We start from the raw sequence: 20,566 nt of genomic DNA on the forward strand, positions 1-20,566 counted from the left end.
AATGTATATCGATCTGATTTGCATTCCTTCCCATCACTACTCTCTCATGCTCCAGGTCTACTAATCCAGGCAAACCTCCTAAGCAGTTATGTAAGCAGTTAAAGAACCCATGTATTTGACAGCAAAGCATCCTTCTAAAAATAGAGGCTAAACTGGTCCCACACGAGGACTGGTTTATGTCATTTTTTTTTGTTTTTAAAGCTACAGATCTAAAAAAGGACAGTGTCAGGTTTGAATGCAAGTGCTGCTGTAATGCCCCAATTACAGTGCAGTAATGATGTGCTGGATGGTGATTGGGGGAGAATTCTTTCCGTGACCATTAATCCATTCTGCAGTAAATAGGTTTCAGATTGGATTTTATTTTAGTCTTCTAATAGAGTCTTCCGTGCACACATCTTCAAAACAAAGCAGCCTTTTGTCAAGCAGTTCCCCGAAGTCACAATTAAAAAAACAAATCAAATGATCACCTGCAAAAGTGACTTCGGGTTACTGCGTATTCCACCAAGCCTGATGATTGCAATTTAGTTGCACATCCATACAGCTAGTACCAATGAAACAAGACGTTATATGGATTAACCTGCATGGCTACCAAAATTACTCTGAAGCCGACAGGCTTTTTTTTTTTGGGAGGGAGGGCGCGGAGGGAAGAGAAGGAGGGCGACTAGTACATATTTCTACTACAGTCTTTGTAGACATTACTGCATAGAGGAGAAGCTGGGAGGGGATAGGGGAATTTCTGTTATATAATTAGAAAGCTAGTATGATATATGCATGTTGTAAAGAAAGACATTACATTCTCATTGTGTAGGAAACCAAACAAGTGTCTAACTTAGTTAAATGTCATTTCACAATAAACTCTTTGTCTTCAGAGAAAGAAGTTGCAGAGAAATCAGTGTTCTGCTAGTGCTCCATTCAGTCTCTTCTTTTTTGGTGGTTTAAGCAACAAAGCAAAAATGCTTTACATTTATAGTAAGTAGATTCTGCTGATTTGTTTGGACTCCGAAGATGGCTTTAGATATACAAATCTGCATTACTTGGCAAAAGCACGAAGCCTGCACACAGCTGTCGCAATACTGGCCATCGGCAGTTCTTATCAAGCCTCGAAACCACAACAACATGCATTTTTGTTTCATGGGGTGGTTAGCTGACCACAGAATGTCTATACCAAATCTGGGGATGATTAGCAAAACAAACACTGACCGCCCACACACTAGACTGTTCAGAGAGCAGGGGGATTACACAAATCGGGTGTTCAAACCACCTGGTGGTAAAGGAAGAGCTTGTTTGAAATAACTAAGATAACATGCAGAAGGAAGTGCAGAACAAGGGTCACATTGCTTAATGCACTATGGGAAGGCGCTCAGATGTTACAGCCATGAAGGCGGTATAAGAACCTGTATGTTGTTTTCAGTTTTTCTACTTATTTTGGATTACCTGTTTCCTCTTGTTATTAAATAGAAGGTTTACCCCATAACACACCTAAAAATAAGCCTAAGTGCAGTAACTACCAAGCATCCTGCTTTAAGGCTTCCACTAGTTGGGAGAAGGGTCCCACATACTTTTTCCTGTACAGACCAGCCAGCAGGACAGATTTGATTTTTATGATGTTGGACTTGCTTAGGGGGCGTTCAGCTGATGTTAGTGAAAGGCTGGAAGGGATTCAGGCTACCATTCTGCAAGCAAATAAGAGATTTGAGGGGTGAGGGGAAACAATATGAAAGACTGAGTACCTCTGATTGACGTGGTATTTCTGGAGTAGGGAAAACACTGGCGCTTGAGACACAACTGCTCATCTGAAAACTGGCTCAGCCTCAGAAAGGCTGTGAGGCTTGCTGATAGGACAGAGGTCGAAAGGCTTCCCCCGCCACATCAAGCTATGGAAGTGCTGGGGATGGATCGTTTTGAACTTCCCCGACAGTGGGTTGCATTGTGCGTCATACCCTTTGGATTATCAGCTATGCAACACTGGGTACTTTACAGTCGTCACACAGATGTAAATCTAGTTTCCAGCATTCACAGTTCTTACGAGCCCTGTTGTTCTTTAGACAGCAAGAGGCATTTAGTGTTCAAGAGATTGGATGTTGCATTGCTTTGTTCTGCCACGTTGAGGAGTCCTTCATGAATGGAGTAAAGACACGTGCTCCCCATTTGCTTGCATGCGCACTGCTCTGTTTCTGGACAACCAGGGGTGGACTGGACCCAACAGTAGTAAAAACAGCTCAAAAGCTGAAACTTCTTAACTGAGTTTGGCTCATTTGAGCGCTTTCCTTTGAGAAAATCTACTGCTACTAAATTTGTTTAATGAGATCTATGTGTCATCATAAATTGATAAAGTAATTATCTGAGATTAATCCTGCTCACATTGGGAAGCTGTGTGAGCTTTTTGATCTCAGGCGCTGTCTAAAAATGTACGTTTAGTCATGTATAATGAATCTGACAAGTACTACAGTTGAGGGAAAGAGAATAATGAGTCTGTATGAAAGCGCCTCCCCCGTCTTCATGTTACAGGCAGCGAATTTGTTGGAAATGTTTAACGCAGAGGTTAAATCTCACCATGCTGCAGGCTGGGGATGAGCCCATAGATTGTCTGGCAGCCACTATAAATAAGTAGGGGATTGAGAGTTTACAGAAGTCAAAGCTCAGGTTGGAAAGATTAGAGAGAGAGAGAGAGATACAAAAATGGGGGTGGGGGTAAGAGATAATACAAAGCACTATGCAGGTGCCAGGTATGTTCAAAGCACAGGACAGACATCTAATTAATAATGAAGGGACACATCCTGACATCCTTAGTAAGGGCCAATGTCTGTTCTGGGTCACTTAAGTGAAAACTGAGAATAACTCTGCTGACTTCAAGAGTAATTCCAAATTTACACTGGTGTAGAGCAGAGCAGAGCAGAATTTGACTCTTGATTATTTGCCTGAGCAATGATGAACATCTTCTTGCAGTCAAGAGGAATTTTGCTTAGCTAAAAACTGAGCTGGTACTTCTAGATATGACCCCAGTTAAAAAAGAAAAGCTGGCAATGCCCTCCCTTTCACAAGAATTCTAATGCACTCTTAATGTTCCAAAGGATACATAATATAAACACAAATTATGCACTCTTGCTTTTGCTAGTTCTCTCTTCTAGATATAGGTGCTCTGCTAGGTTAATTTGTCACTGGTGTGTTCTGAAAGACTATGAGCAGAGAATCTGGAGTTAGCAAAGCACCATTAAGTTCCACATGAAGGGGCCCAATTATTCTGAACTTTGAAAGTGATTCTGTGATGTAGGAGATACAATATGTAATTTTATTTTTCTTAGGAAAAAAGAACATAATTCACAGTGTTTTGGGATTTCAGTGTCACAATAAGAACGTTAAATTACAAGGATCCCAGGAAAAAAATAGGCACTAATAGTTTGTGGGGGCGAGGCAGCAGTGTCACAGAAAAGCATCACTATGGCATTTACTCCGTGCTAGGAGGACACTAAAAATATTGCATTTCCAATGGGGGACAGGATGTCCTTTAAGCAAGTGTACATGCGAATGATGCAATGAAACTAGAGGATCCGGTTGTCAGAGAAAATGAAAGATCTCTTGATTCAGAAAATATTCACTGAATCATTTGCCAGACTGTTAACAAGAATTTTATGTACAATATTTTTTGGGGGTGGGTGCATTCCCAAAAGGCATTGGATAAGAGTCAGCTGTTATTGCACCAGGGTGTGCAAGGCTGGCCTGAGGAGTTGTGTGGGGAGTATTTCAGGTTTGTTCCATCCCTGTTTTTTGCTGTAGGAGCAGCATAGCTCAACTGCTTGGGCCTTTGGTTCATACATAGTTACTTGTGTCTTAAGAAATGTCCACAGCTGTGGGACTGGCACTGCTGTGAGGCTCCTACCTAGTCGGGGGCTGTATGTGGTGTCTGCTGAATCTCAGCACTTATGTAGGGCTTTACAATCACTAAGTGTCACAACATCCCTGTGAAGTGTGTAGAATACCTGTTTTACAAATGGGGTAACTAAGGCCGGAAGGCTATAGGACTTGACCAGGGCCAAAGAAGGAGGCTGTGTCACAGCTAGGAGTAGAATGAAGGAGACTCTTGTTCTCCATCCTGTGCTTGACCAATTAGACCACATGGCCTCTCATGCTACAACCTCCCTTCTGTGGCTTTGTTTATAATGGTTTTTTTTTCAACCTCAAGTGAATAGATTGCTATTTAATTCAAGGCAGCAAACACATTTACAAAGGCTAGCTCTGACACTCGACAAAGGTTTATTCCAGGGGGCAAATGTTTGTAGTCGATCCTGGAACAAACTTACATGGCAACAAGAGCGTCACCAAAAGTTTGAGTATTGTGTGTCCTGGGGGAGGACGGTCTTCCACTTAGGGCACCTGCCTGCTAGATTTAATTCCCTGCCTTGCCGCAGGCTCCCTGTCTGACCATGGGCAAGTCTTTTAGTCGCTCTGTACCTCAGTTCCCCATCTGTAGAATGGGGATAACAGCATTTCCCTACTTCACAGGGGTGCTATGATTACAAACCCATTCAAGACTGCAAGGTGCTCAGATACCACAGTGACAAGGTCTTCAGTATTTATAATAGCCAAGAGTGTCTGTACTAACCTGTAAAAATCTGTTAGCGACCTCTAGGTAATTGGCAAGTGATTAACTTGAGGTTAACCAGCGTAGACAAGTCCCCTGTGACTCAAGTTCACAATGACTGGTCAGAAGAGGAATCAGCCCAATTGCAGGTGATCAGCTGGGAGGGAGCTTGCAGCAAATCCTACCATTATTAGCATCAGTCCTTATGTCACTGACTTCTTCTCCCCACCACAGTCTGGTCAGGAGTCTTCCCCACCAACCCCCAAATTGGGAAAAACCTGTGGCATGGTTTTCACTTCTCCCTGGGCCAGCCCTGGCTGGCTATAGGCAGGGGACCATAAATAACCTGTGAGGCTCAGGAAAGAAAGTCAGTGAAACCGTTTGCATAGTGGAAACTATGTACACTGAAGGTTTTTTAAAACTGAAAGCTGAGGTTAGCCCAGTGCAAATAATTCCTTACCCTCCTCACAGGGCTGGGGGTGGGGGGAAGGGGATTATGTAATATTTTTATAGACACTGTCTGAGAAAATAACGAGGCCTAACAGATAATGATTACAACACAACATTCTATATTGTTGTGCTGGGGAAAAATAGGAGCAAAAAGGCCTGTTTTAAACCTATTTTGAACAAAGAAAACCAAGTTCTTGGGAAGAAAAAGAAAGACCACTCTGAATAAGTGCAGAGCAGCGGAGTTGTACTGTACTGTAGGTAGACGAACAGACACAAGCCCTCAGAGGAAGCCTTTTAGAGGAACCTTTCACTGACAAGGCATAACCTCAGTGGACCAATTATCTTCCCTGGCCAACCACCACAATAGGCCAACCTGCCAACACTGTGTCATCTGCCTCAGTTGATATCTTGAGTAACTGTGCAAGTTTCTCTCTTTTAATTAATGGGTGTACGACACTTAAGTTGAAGCGGGAAGTCTGGATAAAAGGGTTAACGCTACACACACACAAAACAAGGGATTGTTTCTATAAGTTCAATATGCAGACTGTTGATCTAAGCAGCACCAAAAATTGGTTTATAAGACAAGGGTCTTGAGTAAAACCCACTGAACAAACAGCTGTACTTCAGCCGCATCGTTACAAGAAAATTTAAAAGCCTGCATGAACACAATTATAGAAGCAAGCTTCTGCCTAGTCTTCTGCAGCCTTGAAAGCATTGGATAACATTTATGATGGAGGGAAAGGAGGTTGGGAAATTAATATTAGAAAGCTTTTGTTCAACACTATTCAGCTGTGAGATTTCTGTAAGTAACGAGTTCCAGAATATCTAGGAACTATACACAGGTTATTTTTGTTAAATTATGGAGCTGTAGTGACAGATTTCTAGCTTTATTTTTTTGATTCAGCCTGAAGGGGTTAATAAGATCTTAGCCAAAAATCAAGGTCAGACACTGTGAAAAGCAGCCAGTACTGTGAAAAAACATCAATCAGCAGATGCTGCCGAGGAAAGAGCATAGGTCTGGGAATGGAAGCAAGACAGGCAGTGACGCACTGCCGAGTCATTGAGATATTGGAAGGAAAGGTTTTTTGCTGAAAGTATGAAAAGTGAAATCAGCAGAGAGGGATGCAGCTAAGGTGCAGAGGAGTCTGAATGGGCACAGAGCACATACTGGTAATTAACAACAAATAAGGGCCTTCGAGCCACAAACCCACTGGCCATTTTAGTCTCCGAACTCTCTACAATTTAACAATGCTTTAAATGGGAGGCCAGGACAATCTGAGGCAGGAACATGAGTAATAAATGTATTCTTTGAACATGGCTATTAAACTTCAGCCTATGAAAATAATAAACTACAGCTATTTAGAGCTTGGGACTGAGTAGAGGAGGAAAAATAAATACTTATCTTAAGGCTTTGTTGACCATGTACTCTAAAAGTTAGCTCTTAATATCCTCCTAGGTGATATTTTTATTACAAATACTGTTTTTGTTGTGTTTTGTTTTTTAAGGAAGAGACAAGAGAATGGTGTACGTTGAATCTGCTTATTCCAGTCTTAATTTTAAGCATATGTCCTTAAGACTTTAAGAAATAAAATGACTACTATCCAACAGCAATGTAGTAATTTTTGTATTATGCATTGTGGCCATCTTACTTAGAATAAAATCTCCTGTATGAATAGCTTATATGTGACTGCACATAGGGAGGGATGTGTGGGAACGCTTCTCCAATGATAATTACCACTCAACTCATCACTAAGAGTTTAGGTGAATAAAGACTCTAAGTGTACTCAGTATTCCCACTGCAGAATAGCTTTTGATTATGTGAAATCAGCCAAACAAAAGGCACATTCAAATATTCTGTTGGGGGTTTTAAGTCACCTTGCTAGCACTTTTTAGTTTTCCAAAATATATAAACGATCAGCATTGTTTCTAGTTATACTATACCCACAAAAGGAATAGATTTTCATCACTGATAATGGAAAAGCTACTTCATATTGCAGCATAAATCAGTCTTCAGCACAACAAGCTAGCACAAAACCCAAATGATGAGTCAGGGTATGTCTACACTGCACGCTAAGCCTGGGCTCTGACTCAGGTTTGAGTCCAAGCCCCCATTCCGTCCACACAGGAATCAGCCTGACTCAGGTCAGCAAGCACTCGGGACCTGGCTCCTAGAACTTTTTTTTTGGGGGGGGGGGGGGAAGGGGGGCAGAGAAGGGGTGTCAGAGCCTAAGTACTGCTGTGCCTCAAGTCCACGCCCTGCCAGAGTGGACGAAGCACAAGCTACAGACCCAAGTCAGAAGGTCTGCGTAATGCAGTATGCAAACATTAGCATGGCTGTGAAACCCAGATCCAATAACTGTAAACCCAAGTTTACAATGCAGTCTGGACACTCAAGTGCGGGCTTAGAAACACCGAGTCCACAAGCCCAGATGCCACTGATCCAGGCTTACTGTGCCATATAGATGTACCTTTAGAGCACTGTCAGTTCTCAGGTACTGTGGTTTGTTTACAATGATCCTAACTACAAAAGGTGATTGACAATTTTGCCTTTCTACTGCTGTGTAATACAGGGCAACCTATAAGCAACCATGTGACATTTGTTCTACTTTGCACTGGGGAAGTGGACGCTACATTACAGCACACAGTAAGGTACAGCTCCAGATCTACATAAATAAATCAGCTTTCCAGGATCTCAACCACTGGAATGTTCCAAGGATTCTAAGCCTAGAAAGGCTCAAGCATGGCTACTTAGCAGTCTCAACATATACTGGCTAAATAATTCAAGTTGTACTGTGCAATGCAGCTCCTTCATCTGAACCGAGGAGTCAGCTGAGCATGACGCTCACTGGATTAGATAATTTGAGCATGGGAAGGGCATTACACAGCGCAGTATGAATTAGTTTCTCTCTCAGCAGACACTGGAAGGAGCTATGAATGCAGCTGTAACCCTTGCAAGCACAGACCATTTATTGTGGGATTTTTGTTTGTTTGTCATTTTAAAGTGTATGTTGCTTCTGGCAAAGTGTTAGAAATTTTTCAGTGGCAGCCAAGGGAACTCCACACATAGGCCCTGATTCAGCCAGGTTCTTAACACATGCTGAGCTTTAAGCATATGCTAAAGTCCCTTGTCTTAAATGTGACCTAAGAATGTACTTAAAATTAGGCACAATCTTCCGTGCCTTAATGAACAGAAATGGACTTCAGCATGTGATCAACTAAGTCCCTTGCTGAATCAGGGCTCTAGCAAGGGGTGCTCTGCATCGTGCAGGAACAGCCTCTTGATTAAGAGAACTCTCTTTGTGGCTAAACTAGAGTATTTGGTAAGGATGTCACAACTCATCCAAGGCCTTGTTTACACAGGAACACAGGGCTGCCCAGAGGATTTAGGGGGCCTGGGGTAAAGCAATTTTGGGTGCCCCTTCCATAAAAAAAAAGTTGCAATACTATAGAATACTATATTCTTGTGGGGGCCCCAGTGGGGCCCGGGGCAAATTGCCCCCCCGGGCAGCCCTGCAGGAACATTTTTTTTTTTTGTTAGAAGCTAAGGTGTGACTGTAAATCAGTGGTTCTCAACCTATTTGCCACTGTGGGCCGCACATGCAGCTCTCTATCTGTTATGTGGGCCACAACCACACACTATATATACACACCCTACTTGTATGGCCCTGAGGATGTCACATGGGCTGCAGCTGTGTGCAGATTGGGCCACAAGCGGCTCACAGGTTGAGAACTGCTGCTGTAAACCAACAAAGACTGGTATAACACACTTAGTCCAGTATAACAGTGGCTTTATTCAGCTTAAGTTATGTTGCTTAAAACAGAAGAAGAGTGTTCATGCAAGGGCTTATATCAGTATAACTGTACCAGTGTAACAGGTAAAACTTTCCCATGAAGAAAAGTCTTAGAGTCTCACTCTCATTGAAGTTAATGACAAAATTCCCACCAACTTTAAAGGTGGACGAAGCAAAGTGAGTGTGCTTAAGTAAAACCACTTCTCTCCAGGGATTATATACGTGGTGTTTATCGAATCTCTCCTACCCAAAACCTGCAATGATTAACTGGAAGTGTTGTTTAAGATCTATTACACACACATCTTTCCAGTGAAATGTCAGAGATTTGCTTTCGTCAGTTATGTTACTAGTTCTTCCCACACACTTTTGGAGCTGTTAAAATATGCTTGACAGAGGTTCAAAAGCTTTTTATATGTGGCACATGACAACTGCAGCAGCTGTCACAGAAACCTGTGGGAGAAAGTTGTTTTTCTTCTGCTAAGTCTCTCTCTGTAAATGTGAAGACTTTTTTGTAGTCTGAGAAAAAGACACCAGAATGGAGATCACACAACAGAATGGGGATACCCCTAACATGTAGGCTCAAAGACAGAAACCATGCACCCACACCCACGCAAACACAGATCGATGTACAGAAGAGAAGATACCTTCAATTTTTAATGCTGATTTTGCATGTCCTATAGCTTCCCACGGTGACGGAATGTCTAGGAACACTGCATCTGCAACATTCGAGACCCCAAACCCGTTTTTACAGACATCCTGATTCTTCACTGTAACCAGGTGTTCTACTTTATGCTCTTGGAACTCCTCCTTCGCTTTCTCTGCCCTCTGTTGGTGGAACTCCACTGTGTACAGATGCCCTGTTGGAGCCACTGTCCTGATGATGGCATGAGAAAGGGAACCACTTCCGGTACCTAAACAAAAAAAACCCAACAGTTCTGAAACACTTCTTGACATGAAGCTCTAAGTGACTGTGGAACTGTCTTCTGAGGGAATCAGCATAAATAGGACCCTACCAAATTCACAGCTGTGAAAAACACGTCATGGACCATGAAGTCTGGTCTTTTGTGTGCTTTTACCCTATACTATACAGATGGGGGGGGAGAAAACGTTCCCCAGATTGGGGGTTCTGACCCAAAAGGGAGTTGCAGGGGGTTCACAAGGCTATTTTAGGGGTGTTGTGGTATTGCCACCCTTACTTCTGTGCTGCTTTCAGAGCTGGATGGCTAGAGAGCCGCAGTGGTTGGCTGGACACCCAGCTCTGAAGGCAGAGCCACTGGCAACAGCAGCAGCACCGAAGTAAGGACGGCATGGTGTGGTATTACACCCTTACTTCTGCGCTGCTGCCTTCAGAGAGTGGCGGCTGCTGACTGAGGACCCAGCTCTGCAGGCAGCAGCGCAGAAGGAAGGGTGGCAATACCATATCATGCCGTCCTTACTTCTGCACTGCTGCTGCTGGTGGCTCTGCCTTCACAGCTGGGCTCCTGGCCAGCAGCTGCTGCTCTCCAGCTGCCCAGCTCTGAAGGCTGCACCACCGCAGTAAGGGTAGCAATACTGCAACCTCCCTACAATAACCTTGTGACACTCCTCCCCCCCGAACTCCTTTTGGGGTCAGGACCCCTACACTTACAACACCATGACATTTCAGATGTATATCGCTGAAATAATACAATTTATGATTTTTTTAATCCTATAACCATGAAATTGACCAAAGTGGATCATGAATTTGGCAGGCCCTATGCATAAGCCCAAATTCTTGGAATATTTTAAAAACTAGAATGAATAAATCAATTAGTAAAATGTACAACAGCACACAGCCTTATGGTAGCGGGAAGATGGATCAGATGTTTAGATTCTATGAACACTGATCAAAACCCACGTGGGACTTGAATATTTCCCTTTAACCTTTTCTTTATGAATTTCCCCCCCATCTTTCTGGTTCATTGTTTACAGAAGGCAATTTCCCCAGGAGACCCCAAATCACTTGTTGAGCCAACAAGTAAGTTGAGAAAGAAAACTAGATTGTATGGAAAGCACCAATCTATAACTGTGATGGGAGATACTGGAATAAATGGGTAAATAAAACAAATACTACAGGCACATGAATCACAGGTTCTCCAACCATTATCCAACCCTTCTTTTTTAGAGAAAATAAAAAAAAAATCAAGAACAAATTTTTAAATCTCACTTAAGACTTGATTAAAACAAAAGGTGAAATTTTGCTGACAAGTATCAATATCTGAAAGCCCTATTTGTGTCCATACGAGCAAAGCCCTTTGGGACAAAAACGCTATCACTTACTGTCATTCCTTCTTAGTATTCAGTGCTACGTATTCTCAATGTGCTATAGGCCAAATCCCTGTGAGGTGCTGTGCGTCCTCAATTCCCACTGAAGTCAAGGGTCCTCGGCACCTTGCAGTATAGTGACTTACAAGACCCTGATTGAGCTAGGTACAGAAGTACATGCCTGACTTTAAGCATGTGAATAATCTCAGTGAAGTGAAATAGGACTACCCACACGCTTGGAGTTAGGTACGGGCTTGAGTACTATGCTGAACTGGGGTCTATATCAATAAACCATAGGATTTTGTGCCTTACTGATTTAGGGAAGGTTTTAAAAAAATGACTCTCTGCCCTCTTAAATAAACAGATGAATGACTAATCAGCAATGCTTTAATAAAAACAACCCAAAACTACTAAACCTCTTCACTCTACAGACTACCCACCTAAATTTTAATTTAAAAAACAAAACAAAAAACCAACCACCTCAAACTTGTTTTTTCATTTTAATTTGACAAGAGCACAGTATTCCAAGTTGTACTTTGATTTGTAGCCCTGTAATCAGAACACATTTATCCCGCAGAAATTAAAGAAAATTCATACCCAGCCCAGCCGCCTAATGGGAGTAATTTTTGACTGCCATGCAGCAAACCAGAGTTGAATGGTTGGTCCAGGGCTCTTGCTCCCTGGCCAGAGAGGGGTGGGAATATTGTGGTGGTATTACACTTTCTTGACTGGTCCAGAAAGTGAGACATTAGGACTTTAAATGTAGAGCCCAGGGGCCATATTCATCACTAGAGTAAGCAACTCCATTGCAGGTTCAAAGCTGCATCCCTGTTTATGCCAGCAAGGAATCTAGCCCCAGGTTTCTGCACTGTGACATAGAGCTCTACCAACAGGCTTAAGGAGCATCACTGCGCAACCCCTGTCCCAATCCTGGTGGTTGTGATAAGGGGGTGAGGCAAGGAGAGAAGGAATGGGTGTTCCCTGGCATTCTGATACAGACCCAGGCCACTGCCAAGGGAATAATAATACTTAGTTCTTATATAGCACTTTTTGTTAGTAGATCTCAAAGCACTTTACAAAAAGGTGGTATCATTATACCCATTTTACAGATGGCAAAACTGAGGCAAAGAGGAAGTGATTTGCCTGAGGTCACCCTGCAGGTCAGCAGCAGAGCCAGGAACAGAACACAGGTCTCTTGAGTCCCAATTCAGTACTCTAGCCGTTAAGTCACACTGCACCCCAAGGAAAGTGTCTGGTGCCTGAAGTTCTTCCCTGCAGACACTTATTCAAAGAAAAAATTAGCACATCCATGTCAATATTAAAAACACACCAGGCAAGAGCCAATTAACATGTGCACCCAAGAAACAGTACACAGGTATTTTATCTATGAGTTGTAGATGTACACACAAGCATTCCCACCTCTTAAAATGGATTCTGATATGGTAAGCAGGATACTGTTAGAACTCACTAACATATGTGCACAGCAGTGTAATACTATCTTCTGATTGATTTTGAGGACAATAGCAGTGAGCTATTGATCATGAGATGCTAAAGGGACTGAAATCCTGTCCTAATGTCTCTTGCCAGAAGGCTAGATTGTGTGACAAAACTGTTGCAGCCCCTGGGAATGTAATTATTTTACCTTCCAACTGGCTAATGTTGCACCTTCTCTGGATCTATCCCCAATTTATCTAAAGAAGCAAACAGAAGGACTGTCAGCACAGCTGTGACATAAGCAGAAAGGGAGGCAGCTTGTGTGTATCTCGTTTCCTTCTTCATATTCTTTTACATTTTTAATGATCTTCTTTTTAAATCTGCTCTTAAACCACCACAGAAGATGTTGTTTTTCTCCTTTCTCGAATCCCCCACAAATGCTCCAAGCCAAGACCAGAAAAAAAAAAAACCAGGATGTCAGATGTTGAATTTAAAGGGAGGCATTTGCAGGTGCATATTCTGAACAGGGCAATTCCTTAAGTGAAGTTACCAGGAATCACTCTGTCATCACTTGAGTACTATGAGCATAAGAAGAAGAATACATGTAACCACAATTCTATTATACTAATGTCATCAACGCTCTCTCATCTCTAAAGATGCTCACAGGCAGCCCTTCCTACCAACATTCTCGGTTTCCCATTGTTATGAGAACAAAGTGTTTATGAGTCACAAAACCTTGTAGAAATTAGCTTTCCTAAAGGGGGAGTGAACATTATGGACCCAATCCTGTGAAGAGCTGAGTGCCCACCGCGCTCTGACTTCAGTCGGAGTTCAGGGCACTCAGCACCACACAGAATAGGGCCCTTCACAGATTAGCATTTTCTCTCCCGCCCTGCATTCACAGCAGTTCACTGCATTCAGCATCTGTCCACAGGGTAATCAAACACAGCCACCGCTACCCAATCTGCAGTTTCTTCAGCATGCAGGGCATTAATTGTACATTTCTCTGGTGTAGTGCAAGGGGAAGAATAGGTTTTACTTCAAAAGGTTATTTCCTCCTCAGCTACTGATCTGTAACAGTAACATTCCTTGATAGTTTCCTCCTCTCGTTTCCTCAATTTGTTCTTCAATTTCTTCCTGCGTCCCTCTAATCAGCAACTGAAGAGTAGAACTCAGCAAAATGCTGCCTACAATGGTTTCAAACAGCAGCACTCCAAAGTGGCCTTTTGCTAGGAGCAGGAAACTGGATCTAATCAGCTCAGGCTGCTGTCCCTGGGATACAGGACCATTTAAGCAAGCAGCACAATGCAGGGGGGCACTGAATTGCTGCGATCTATTGCACAAATTATTGCAATGTGATAGTATCATAGCACAACGTCTCCAAAATAATATCCCCCAACCCCAAAAAATACCCCCTCAACACCAGGAATATTTAAAATCAGAAGAACACTTGACTTCAATAGGATTTCATTCCCAAACAGTAGCAGCTAATTTGTCCCAGAAGGGTGTACACTGGGTATGTGCTGAAAGCAGAACAATTTCTGGGACAAATACAGTTTGTAAGTTTTACACCAAATTGTGTGAGTTTTTGGATAGGTTGTATTATAAATGGTCTTAAAAATTAAGTTAGCTCTCTAGCAGAGAACAATGGCCATTTGGCTACAGCACATTACCACGTATGTATCAGGAGTACAAAGACTGCAAAATCTAGGTTACTTTACCCTCATTAAAAAGCTGTTCTAATTGTAGCTACTGCTTTAGAAATCAGGTATGCATACAAAATACCATCTGTGAATCCCACTCAAGCTGCTGCAGGTCCAGGCTAAGCCTATGGTCATTATTAATGAGCCTTGCAAACCTGATGTTTCTCTCTATTGACTAAATATTTTATGATTTAAAAGTTCAGCCACAGAGTTACATTACTGCAGTGTGCGCACATACTGGCATCAGGCAGAGTCCTGTTACGGATCTCTCTCACTGTGGGCGAAACTCATAACCCCAGCTACAGATATTGTATGAGGGGGACCAACCTAAGGATCAAGGAACCGGAGGCAGGGATTAAGCTCCTGTGCCCAAACTTCACAGGCTTTCTGGCTAGTGACTCTGCAGACCAATGGGCCATGCTCCGCCAGCTCACTCATAATCCCTTCTTCGCCTCTGATGAGCCTCAAGCTCTGGGGAGCTACATTGGTGCTACTCCCAGCCTCCCCTGCTGCAGGGCACAGCAATGGTTCAGCCTTCCATGGCTAGAAGGACTTGTGCCAAAATACACCATGCAGCATTTCTGCATCTTTCAACTGCTGCCCTCTCTGTGTAGGAAACGCAGCAAATTAGTTATTAAATAACCACACCGACCTTATTTGCTGTTCAGGCATAACTGTTCTTTTCACTCTCTCCTTATTGCAATAATAAGATTTTCAGAGCAAAATCTCTGCACAGACCCCAGCCCTCTAGGGGCAGGTCTACATGCTCTGAGATTGATCCACCAGTGGTTGATTTAGTGGGTCTAGTAAAGACCTGCCAAATTGGACTGCAGATCGCTCTCCAGCTGACCCCTGTACTTTACCCACGACGAGAAGAGTAAGGTAAGTCGATGGGAGATTTTCAGCCCCCATGGTGTAGACCCTGCGGTAACTCGATCTAAGGTACATTGACTTCAGCTACGTTATTCATGTAGCTGGAGTTGCATAGCATAGGTTGACTTACTGCGGTAGTGTAGACGTAGACTTGGTTTGCATGTTTATTTTGTTTCCCACCTGTGGCAGAAGGGTGTATTTGGTCCCTTACAAAAATAGTTTATGATATTTCAAAACTATGTAGACACACATCACACTGCTGTCCGAAGACACGCTCACTTGGCTGCACCATCACCAGACACTCCAACGTTATGTTACCTGACAACTCATTGAAAACAAGTGATTGCTAACCATTTCTAAATCACGTTAGCTTGGTTTTCACCTTGCAAAGGATATTTAAATATGACAACCTGGAAACCAACCAACTCTTGTATGTAGGAAGCCAGATTTTGAGTTGTATTAGCTTTCGTTGCCACAGACCATGTGCACAGGCAGGGGTGCTGGAACAATTTGTATAGTGGGAGTGCTGAGAGCCATTGAAGCAAATTGTAAACCCTGCATATAATGGAAACCACTTCCAGCCAGGTGGTGCGGCAGCAACCCCTGCAATTCTAGTTCCAGCAGCACCTATGTGCATAGGATCTTCCCCAGAGTCTCTAATCATCGGATTCTGCTTTTTTTTTTTTAAATAAACAAAACATTTAATTTTTAAAAATACAGATGTGTGGGGCTGTATCAGTCAAATATACTCAGATCTGCAATCTACACTGTCATCCCAGTAATTCACGGGTTAAGGTTAGAGAAGCTCACAAACCCACAGGCAATCTCAGATTGCTCCAAGGTAAGAAAAGTTAAAAATATAAAAAGCATTATAAAATACCATGTCAGTATAATATCAAACAAGCTATCAGAAAAACTGTGGTGCTGACTGCAAGATTTGGCCACATGTATCATACTTTTGGGCACAGTAAATACAATAAAATAACGAAAGTGCAGTCACATTTGTCTGTCTCCTAGCTACAACTCTCAAAGCTACCAAATAATAATAAGGTAGTGGCAGGCCATCAGTCAGCAGTGGGAACTGATGGAGCCTCAAAGGGCAGGAAAGAAATAGTCTCTAGGCAGTACTAATGTCTCTACAGATTAATGTTTGCCAAGAGGCAGGAAAACAAGAATAAGCACAATAAATGCAGGGAACAGGAGAATTATTATTCATAATTTTCAATACCCAAAGGCATGCTATGGACTTAATAATTCAAGCCACAGTTCCTGTCCTAGAAAGCTTACTGTCCAAAGTCAGGCACAACACATGCAGTGGGGATAATACAAAACAAAAAGAGGGGGAAGGAGAGAGAGGTTACAATAATACAGTCTCAGTTACTTCCGTAAGGTAAACACGCATCTCAGAGGGTTCCTTTAGAGAAGAATAGCTCTCTCCCACACTCTCTCTGCTCTCATGGAGGACACAACTGATGTGGGTTTTTAGGAAGGGAGATGAATGAGGAGAGGGTTATTGCTTGGTGAACAGGTTTAGAAAGTGCAATCCCATGCATAAGGTCATATGTTGGGCCCTACCAAATTCACAGTCCATTTTGGTCAATTTCACAGTCATAGGATTTTTAAAAAATTGTAAATGTCATGATTTCAGCAATTTAAATCTGAAATTTCACAGTGTTATAATTGTATGGGTCCTGACCCAAAAAGGACGGGTTTTTTTTGGGGCGGGGGGTCTCAAGGTTATGGGGGAGGGAGGTGCACTGCTTCTGGCAGTGGCAGAGCTGGGCAGCTAGAGAGCAGCGGCTGCTGGCTGGGAGCCCAGCTCTGAAGGCAGAGCCACCACCAGCAGCACCACAGAAGTAAGGATGACATGGTGTGGTATTGCCATCCTTACTTCTGCTCTGCTGCCTTCAGAGCTGGACCCTTGGTCAGAGGCCACCACTCTCTGGCCACCCAGCTCTGAAGGCAGTGCAGAAGTAAGGGCCACCCCCCTGCAACTCCCTTTTGGGTCAGAACCCCCAATTTGAGAAACGCTGATCTCCCCCGTGAAATCTGTATAGTATAGGGTAAAAGCACGAAAAACCCAGATTTCATGGGAGGAGACCAGATTTCATGGTTCGTGACCCATTTTTCACAGCTGTGAATTTGGTAGGGCCCTAGTCATACGGGAAGGAAGTGGGAGAAAGTGGTGAAGAAGGTATCAAGGCTGGCGTCACGAGCAGACAGGATGGGGAACATGAAGACTGGGGTTTCCTTTTTAGAGAAGAGAAAGTCAGATTCCCACAGGAAGTCACCTTCTGCCAAAATGGAGATGTTTAGACAGTTCTTAAGCTATACAGTAATATCCCTCTTGTATTGCAGTATAAGCCTGGCCTCATCTGTCAGACGTTTTTAAACAGAGATCAGCTTCTCACTTTCTTTTCAGATTCCTTTTGCTCATGCAGTCGCCAAAGGATATATATGGCAGAAGTTATAAGCTTCGGCTTAGTGTTAATATGTTCCCAAGTTGAATGAATCATTACAGAGCTTTGGGTCACGCTTTATATTAGGAGCGCATTTATAAAGTTTATGTATGATTAACGGATGTTATAATCATGTTATAGACATGCTAGTATGTGTTATAAGCGTTTATAAGCACATTAGTAGAAGGTGTTATTGACAATTTAAGCAGCCACTTGACCTACTGGACTCTGAAACCACAAATTAATCTGGTATTAACCCTTTATTAAACTACATATAAATGTATCCTTAATATAAAGGGTGACCAGAATGAATTTAAACATGTCCATAACTGATTTACAGCACCTCTAGAAGAGGCTCGGGAATAGCTTGGTGGTATTCTTAGGATCTCCACAGTCAGTTCCGGCCAGCTCTACCAATGATAATGTCACAGTCAGCAGTCCTAGGACAAACTCAAACCCATGTGAGCCAAACACTCACTGGAATATCTATGTTTCTCTCTGGCTAAATCCTGTATTCAGAATTGCTAAATCTTCCTTTGATGCCACATGAAAATAGATTTTGGATCTTCAAAAGCTGCTGCAAAACTGAATTGTTCTTGGGGCAACTCTGGTCACTGAATAGAAAATAGCCGTGTCTGGGATGCTGATGTCACGAGTAGTTTTGGAGAGAGCAGTGACATGAAAGAAGATTCAGTTGTATCCCTTAATCTAGACAGAGCCTACAACATGCAGCAATTGCCAAGTGTAGAGATTGACTGAGATTAAAGCTACCTGACAGAGATGGAAGTCTGAGAGCAACAGACCACTTTCAACAGACAGGTATTTTAACCCTCTCAGGGCTATCTTGAGTCTCTTTCTTCTCCACAAAGCTCAGGCTGTGTATCCTGTATCTGCCTTGTTGCAGGTTTTCTCATTGTGAAGTACTCTTAAAAAGTACAGTACAACCTCAGAATTACAAACTGACCAGTCAAACACACATCACATTTGGAACCGGAAGTGTGCAATCAGGCAGCAGCAGCCAAAAACCAAGAAAAAGAAAAGTAAATACACTACAGTACTGTGTTAAATATAAACTACTACAAATAAAGGGAAAGCAGCATTTTTCTTCTGCATAGTAAAGTTTCAAAGGTGTATTAAGTCAATGTTCAGTTGTGAACTTTTGAAAGAACAACCACGTTTTGTTCAGAATTACAAACATTTCAGAGGTACGGACAACCTCTGTTCCTGAGGTGTCTGTAACTCTGAGGTTCTACTATAACCTTAACTCTAAAAGACAGCGCTGGCTATAGTTAAAACAACATAATTTTTTAAAGTTTAGATAGCAGCAGGAAATGGGGAAGAGAAAAGGTTCACCCACTAAGTATCACAGATGAGACATTAGCCAGATTCCTAGATTCTTCAAAACCTGGGAAGAGTGCATTTGTATCATTTTAATAGTTGGGCATATATCTGAAGACACTGGTAGCAAGCCATTCTTTAAAAATAAAGTAGGTAGAAAAATAAGCTGTAGTAATACTTTTATATCACGACTGCTTTTTTAAATATCTAAACCCATTTCCAAAACTCAGTGGTACAAAATTAAAGATTCTAGTCATCTTATTTTTTTCCCTAAAAGAAAAAAAATCCTTTTACTTAAATTGCTAGAGATATAGTATTATGCAGAATTTACTTCATTTCATTTCGGACCAAAAACATTTTATCTTTCCCTTCTTATTTCAGTCTTATGGGTATGACACAAGAAATGAGGAAATGCAACACCAGCTGTTAATATAAACATTAAGCTAAATTCTACTCTGTTTCACTGATGTAAATGCAGAGCAATTTGCTGCAGTCTGTGAAGTTACTCTTGATTTACAGCAATGTAACAGAGCAAAATTTGACCCATTCATTGCTATTATGCCAGCAGTATACAAGGAAGTAAAATAAAAGCCCAATGCTAGTTAATGCTCTGGATGCATATAATACTAGCATCAATAGGAAGCAGACTCAGAATGTCATTCATTGCTAGACTAGATTTCCTGGTTTGTTTCTGTTAATCACTGCAGGCTTGTTCCCTGTTAGGCTACACAAGGTTAATCTAGAACTAATTATTTAGGATTGCTGGAATATAGTCTGATTTAGGATCGCACCAAAGCATGTTACATCATACCAGCCTCGGCCCTACTTGTCAACGCTTGTAACATTTTTATTCAAATTGTCATTTCTGGTCACTTGCACTGTGCTTCTAAATAAATTCACTTATTTCAAGGAGTAACCAGATTAATCCAGAGCAATGCCTTTTCTTTTATTAAAAGTCAACGCTTTTAATAAAAGCATTACAGGCCACAGGTACAGAACTTAGTTATTATTAGAAAGGTCAAAATGTAATACTTTGTCTATAATAATATAGCCACTAAAACAGATCAGTGGAGAACTTGCCACAAACTATCCTTGAGTGAAACATTTCTGGTGTACCAGAGCTAAGTGTATTCATTTATTAGATGTACAGAAATACTTAAAAGTGCCCATTTCTTTTCTTTCTAGGCAGCTTTGACATTACTTAAAATTCTGAGTGATAGGCAGGGCCGGCTCCAGGCTCCAGCTCAGCAATCAGGTGCTTGGAGTGGTCAAGGGGAAGGGGCGGCATGTCGGCCTCTTAGGCGGCAGGTCCCTCGGTCCCTCTCCGAGGGAAGGACCTACCACCGAATTGCCCCCGAAGAAGAAAGCGGCGTGGTGGAGCTGCCGCCGATTGCGGCTTTTTTTTCCCCCCCCGCTGCTTGGGGCGGCAAAAACCCTGGAGCCAGCCCTGGTGATAGGACCCATGGATCTTGAAAGGTGTGTCGTGGGGGGTATTGATCATCATAGCAGTGGACCGATCTCTGCGGGTTTTGCCTCTGTTGTTTTGGCAAGGTCTGGTGCTGCTTTGAGTTAGTGGGTCAGGTGAGGTTGGCGGGAGGGAGGGGATTGTCTGAAGGCCAGAAAAGGGGGTTTGGGAAAGATTTATTTCAGGCTGTA

The 20,566-nt window shown here is 42.5% G+C and overlaps 1 protein-coding gene across 6 annotated transcripts in view; it reads right to left on the bottom strand.

Moving 5' to 3' along the window:
* Positions 1–20,566, bottom strand: part of TRMT61A (tRNA methyltransferase 61A) — a 31,060-nt gene that overhangs the window by 2,441 nt on the left and 8,053 nt on the right. For all 6 annotated transcript variants that reach the window (XM_045013810.1, XM_045013809.1, XM_045013808.1 and 3 more), the window contains exon 3: positions 9,465–9,731. In XM_045013810.1, coding sequence (XP_044869745.1) covers positions 9,465–9,731 — 267 coding nt within the window. The remainder of the gene's footprint in view (positions 1–9,464; positions 9,732–20,566) is intronic.

The sequence above is a fragment of the Mauremys mutica genome, chromosome 4 (assembly GCF_020497125.1).
Source record: "Mauremys mutica isolate MM-2020 ecotype Southern chromosome 4, ASM2049712v1, whole genome shotgun sequence".
Classification (NCBI taxonomy): domain Eukaryota; kingdom Metazoa; phylum Chordata; order Testudines; family Geoemydidae; genus Mauremys; species Mauremys mutica.